At 31.6% G+C, this 6670-nt stretch overlaps 1 protein-coding gene across 1 annotated transcript; it reads right to left on the bottom strand.

The window, feature by feature from the left end:
- Positions 1-4364: 4364 nt before the first annotated feature.
- Positions 4365-6296, bottom strand: LOC126909020 (uncharacterized). Its single transcript, XM_050691379.1, has one exon. The coding sequence runs from the start codon at positions 6294-6296 to the stop codon at positions 4365-4367; it is 1932 nt and encodes a 643-aa protein (XP_050547336.1).
- Between the last annotated feature and the right edge of the window lie 374 nt (positions 6297-6670).

Below are 6670 nucleotides of genomic sequence, written 5' to 3' on the forward strand. Positions count from 1 at the left end.
GGCAACTTGCGATATTGAAGTAAAAGTTTGTTAATTTCTTAGGAACGTTATTTAAATGCCAAACGCTCGGTTTCAGATACAATATAATACTTATGTATATTACAAATACAACTTTAAATAGAAGTTAATATAATACTATTAGAGTACTTTAATATATACATTCATACACACATATTAGTTTATAATACGTGGTCTCTATATAAACTTCGTTTATTTTTAAATTAATTTGATGCAAAGTGATCGGAATTTTGTTCTAAACAGCATACAAAAAATATTAGTGAATTTAGAAAAAATTCCTCAGAATTAATAATGCAGTTAACTATAATGAAAAGAAAGAGGTCTTTACAAATTTGTTGTAACATTGATTTATCAACGTCTAACTAATAAATTCTGTTTAATTTTATTTTTCGCGAAGACTTTTTTGGTCTTTAATGTTTATCTCTATAATTATTGTGTCATACGTCGGTAGTACCCCGACGCAGACACAAAAAGGAATACGCAAATTAATTAATATTTTTTATCGACAAGTTCGACGTTTTTAGCTCCTCCCGTTGGATACACTGGTCAGAATTTAAAAAAAATGATATAATTTAAAAAAGAAATACTTAAGAATTTAATATAACTAAAAATTATTTTGATTTGTTAATTTTTGAAATAGGTATGGTAGTTTTAAGAAAAAAAATGTCAAGAATTATTGATTTTTAAAATTTTAATTTTCTTGTAGATTTTGTCCATTTACAGGGAAGGAGGAAATTTTTTTTCTATTTTTAAGGGCAATATCTTCAAGTATACAGGGTGTTCAGTAAGTCAGGAAATGGGTTTCTATTGTTCTCATTGTTACAAACAATGAGAACAATAGAAACCCGTTTCCTGACTTACTGAACACTCTGTATATGATTTATGATCTTTTGACGTATTGTTGAAAAAAATCGGACCAGTGAGAGTTGAGGAAAAGTGGCAGCAGACAAAAACAAAACACATCATAGTTAAATAAATATCTTGTCGGCTTTGCATCGAAGCTAAAATAATATTTTATGCTAACAAATATTGAACTATAATTTAACTTATTGAAGGTCAAAGTGTGGATACTTTTTTAAAAAGTTCAAGATACTGTTCAAATACTTTTATGAAAAAGTATTTGAAATACTAGTTAAATATTTCCATTTAACTGTATTTGGAATACATCTAAATTACTTAAACAATTTTTTTAAGACTACAGGCACAATAGGGGTGGTTACTTGAAATTTTACGTTTTTATCTCTGAAGAGATGAAAAAAAATATTTAACTACATATTATTGTAGAGTTTTTAGAATTAAACAATAATTTCTTTTACGAAAATTACATATTTTGTAAGATAATTTCTTGAATTAAATATTAAAGAATTTCTTATCTTTAATTAATCACCTGTATAATATATTTGATAGATTTTTTCATAAGATAATTTAACCAAAAACATGGAGTTGAAGACATTTTAGTTGTCTGTACCAAAGATTTGTAAACCAATTTTATCATTCAGGCTAGTTTCTGCTGTATTAAAATATTGATTGGCAACAATCATTACTGAAATTTTTTAATTATTTTTGTCCTTCAGAATAATGGGTAAAATTGATTTATAAGCTTACCGAAAAGTACTTAGGCACTACCAAATAGATAATATTATTTTTATTATACTTATTACTTTTATTAATACTAAATTAATTATAACACAAAGTTAAACTAATGCAGTTTAAAATTTAAATTACTTTTCAAAATCTTTTGAATTTAAAATTGTACTGTGATCTTAAAAAATAGTTTAATTTTCAATTGAATTAAACTGACTTTATTTAACTATACGATTAATTTTGTTAGTTTATATGTTGTTAACTTTAAAATTAGCGTACTACATTTACGATGGATCCAAGTAATTACTAAAATGTATTCTTAACTCCTATTTGTAAAAATAAATAATCATTTTTCACTAAAGCTTTTTTATAATTCACGAAGAATTTTATATACAGTATATTTTAATGATAGTAAATAGAATATATTGTAATAATAATAAATTTTAATATCACAGGAATCTACTTTATACAAATTTTCATGGAAGAAATAATAAATGTCATGAGATATTTAATGCTTTATAAATAAAGATTTTAATTATTCACGTTTTTGGAACCAATGATATATTTCCGTAAAAATACAGTCCGGGAATATACAATCCGGCTCTTCACTTTCCGCGATTATACGTTCCGTCATTCTACGGTCTGTTATTTGTCTTTCCGTCAATATACGGTCCGGTATTGTACTTTCCGTCGTTCTACGGTCCGTAAATATTAGTTCAGAATTATTACTTTCCGTTATTATACATTCCGGTAATATTTTTTCCGTACTTATATAGCCCCCCATCCCTTGTGTATTATACCTATATATTAACTCAAAAATTTGAAACTTTAAATGGTTATATCTAATAAACGAATTAAGTTATATTAAAAATTCAAATGCCATTTACTATTAAATTAAAAACTCAAACATTTTATTAAATTAAAAATATGTGTTACCATTTAAAAAAACAAAGTTGACCCCCTTCCAAGGTATAAGGGATGAACTTAAAAAGTATTACATAGTTAAAAATTCAAGAATAATGTGTAACTAAAGATAATAAAAAAAAAAAATGTTTAAATTATTATTATTCTGCAAGTAATTCAGTGGGTTATGATAAAAAAATCACCCTGTATAGTACAACAGGAATATTTTTTGTTCTCTATCTCACACCATCTAAACTTAAAATTCTAAATAATATACACTGTTTAGTGTTCAAACATTCATATTACATTATATGAATATCTATTTATCATTGATGTACTTAGAATACCTAAATAAAAACTTTATAAATACATAAATTCTCAGTTTTTTGTTCATATTGGGTCGTAACAATTTTAAATCATTACTAATATATAAATTTTAAAGTCCATGTTATGTAATATTATTTTCTTTTAATTAAACGCTTACGCCAAATTTAGAATAACGAAATAAAGAAACAACTATTTGCAATTTGAAAAGTTTATTTCCAAGTAATTTATTTTTAACATTAACAAAACATAACAAAAATTTAGAGGGAACTATTTGTGTTTAAAACACGACCACAGCCAACGAGTTGACCGCCGCAGCAATATTGACGGCCAAGAGGACTAGCCGGAAATCACAATTTTCTAGGTGACCATACAGGTCATCGTACAAAAAAATAAGACTTAGTATACATTTATACAATACTTTAATTTCAAAGCAACTTTCAATATGGTTATTTTATTATAAAAGTAAAAAATGTCTGTATATAGATGTTTTGTCAACTGTTTTTTTAAATTGTACACTCTCTTGTCATTATGTATAAATAATATATTAGTGCTTTATTTGTACGCAATTTATTGTTGAGTCATCAAAACTACCTTAAAATAGGAGATTATAGTTTCCATCAAACTTGAAATTCGTTTCCACCAAACTGATCTTCTACCTATCTATCTACTAAAAAATTTGAGAACCATTTAGTTTTATCCATTGGTCACCATTAGCCAGTAGCGGTTTTAGCGCACGGGCAGGTTAAGCAGATGCAATTACCAACATTTTTAGCATTCATTTGTTTTATCAAAGGTAAATAAATTATAAGAGATAACTGTCTTAAGTGTATATATACAGGGTGATTTTTTTTATCATAACCCACTCAATTACTTATAGAATAATAATAATTTAAACATTTTTTTTTTTTTTATTATCTTTAGTTACACATTATTCTTGAATTATTAACTATGTAATACTTTTTAAGTTCATCCCTTATGCCTTGTAAGGGGGTCAACTTTGTTTTTTTTAATGGTAACACATATTTTTAATTTAATAAATTGTTTGAGTTTTTAATTTAATAGTAAAAGGCATTTGAATTTTTAATACAACTTAATTCGTTTATAAGATATTGTTTCGGCTTGATCTCTTATTTTATTTTATGTACGCGAGCGGTGCGCTTTACAGAGGTAGACTAACTTTAAAACCGGACAACTATGCAGCCGCCGAACAACGGTAAGATAAGACAAAAATAGCTACACTTATTGTGTAGGCCTAAACACACCGCCCGCCTTGAAATATTTGTTTCAAAGTAAAAGATAACAAAAACAACTATAATCTAGGAACAAATTTCGCAACAACTAAAAACGTAAAAGGTAATACATAAATACAAAAAAAAATTAATATACAAATAATCATTAGAAACAAATTCATTATGGAAAAATTAATGATTAATCCCACACNTCATTATGGAAAAATTAATGATAAATCCCACACGGGATATGACACATCCACAAAACTACAAAAACTACGAATTATAAGAAATTTAAATAAATTACAAACTGTTGCCTTCAAAAGGTAACGGACATAATAACCTGACCGCTCGTGAAAACTGGCCGACGTTAGTACGGACCTTTGCTGATCGTGCCACGTTGTCATCGTCACAGTATAATTCTATTACACGCCCAGCTTGCCATTTGAGTGGTGGTAAATTTGTCTCTTTTACCAACACAATAGTTCCAATTTGTAACTTAGGCCCTTTCGTGCTGGACCATTTGGTTCTTTCCTGTAGTTGAGATAAGTACTCTTGGTGCCACCGTTTCCAAAGTACTTGGGTGTAATGAGAGACTATTCTCCACCTATTTAAGTGAGTAATAGGCGTGGTCGTCTCGTCCTTTTCCGGTATGGCAGTCATTATATCGCCAATTAAAAAATGACCTGGTGTGAGATAGGTTAGATCAGCCGGATCAGAGGATACTGGAGTTATTGGTCGCGAGTTAAGTACCGCTTCCACTCTCGTTAGTACAGTTAATAATTCTTCGTACGTGAGCCGAGCTTCTCCTAAAACGCGATATAGCAAACTTTTCATACTTTTGACCGCAGCCNTTTTCATACTTTTGATCGCAGCCTCCCAAAGTCCACCGAAATGTGGTGCACGGGGTGGTATAAATCGCCACTCAATTCCTTTGTCCGCTAGATGAGAGAAAACGGATCGCTGATGTTCTGGGGACTGGAAAAGTGCGTACACCTCCTTTAAATGCCGACGCATGCCCACAAAATTTCTGGCGTTATCACTGTAAATTATTGAACTTTTGCCACGTCGATCAAAAAATCTGTTCAACGCCTGTAAAAATGTCTTCGTTGACAAATCGCTCACGAGTTCGATATGTATCGCCTTTGTCGCGAAACATACAAATATGCTGATGTATCCTTTGTTACATGGTGCCTTACGACGCAAGCTCGTTCTTATCATGACTGGACCCGCAAAATCTACACCACATATGGCAAATGCTCTTCCACTCTGTACCCGTGAACCAGGCAGACTCCCCATGATTGGTTGTACTATTTGAGGTTTCAGTTTGAAACAATTAACGTAATTGTGTACTATAGTACGAGCCAAACTTCGCGCTTTTAAAGGCCAGTAGCGCTGACTAATAGAGGCCACCAAGGCTTGAGGTCCACTGTGCATCAAATCCATGTGCTCTTTACGGAATAATAATTTTGTGTAAAGACAGTTATCCGGCAATACAATTTGATGTCTCTGATTGTCATTTAACGCCATAGCGTATTTTAAACGACCTCCGACGCGTATAATATTATCCCCATCAATATATGGACTAAGACGCAGTAGTTTACTTTTTTTTGACACATTCGCATTTGCACTATTTAACTCTCTCAATTCTTGCCGAAAATGTGCGCGTTGAATTATTTTGACGATTTTCGTATTTGCTCTATCTAATTCGTTTACCGTTAACGGCCCATTATTTTTATCACATACTGCTCGATTCATGTTATACCGCCAGCGTAGGCAATACGCCGTCACTCTGATGATAAATAATAACGACGACCTTCTAGATAACAACGAATAACATTTATCGTACGCTACGCATGCAACAGTCGTAATTGTTGTTTCGTCCGTATTTTTGGCTTCTGGTATATTGTTTGTACTACTGTATTGTACACATGACTTCGGCCATTTCTCGTACTCCTCCTTCAACCAATGGGGACCGTTCCACCACATCGCATTAATTCGCAATTCGTTTGGAGTACAGCCACGTGATATTAAATCAGCAGGATTGTCCTCCGAGCGGACATGACGCCAATCATTTATGGACGTTTTGTCTTGTATTTCACCAACACGATGCGCCACGAACGTTTTCCATTTAGCAGATGGAGATGAAATCCAAGCTAGGGTTACGCTCGAATCGGTCCAATAAAATTGTCGCTCGAATTTGCATTTCAACTTCGGCACTATTCCGTTTACCATTCGTGCTAATAATAGGGCTGCGCACAGTTCTAGTCGAGGCAGCGATATCGTTTTTATGGGCGCGACCTTGGACTTCGCTTGTAGCAAACGCACCGTGTGATGGCCGTTTTCGTCAGTACTTCTAATGTAAACACATGCACCATACGCTCTGATAGATGAATCGGCAAAACCGTGTAACTGTAATTTAACGATTTTATTTTCACATAGTATATATCTTGGAATACTGAACTTATTTAATGTTGTTAATTGGGCACTATTTATTACGCCATTCTACAGCGACTTCCTCCGAAACGAGTTCGTCCCAACTGAGTTGAATGCACCACAAACGTTGCATGATAATTTTTGCAACAACTAACACAGGTCCGAGCAAACCA

This window comes from Daktulosphaira vitifoliae, unplaced genomic scaffold (assembly GCF_025091365.1).
Source record: "Daktulosphaira vitifoliae isolate Bord-2020 unplaced genomic scaffold, ASM2509136v1 Scaffold_78, whole genome shotgun sequence".
Taxonomy (NCBI): Eukaryota; Metazoa; Arthropoda; class Insecta; order Hemiptera; family Phylloxeridae; genus Daktulosphaira; species Daktulosphaira vitifoliae.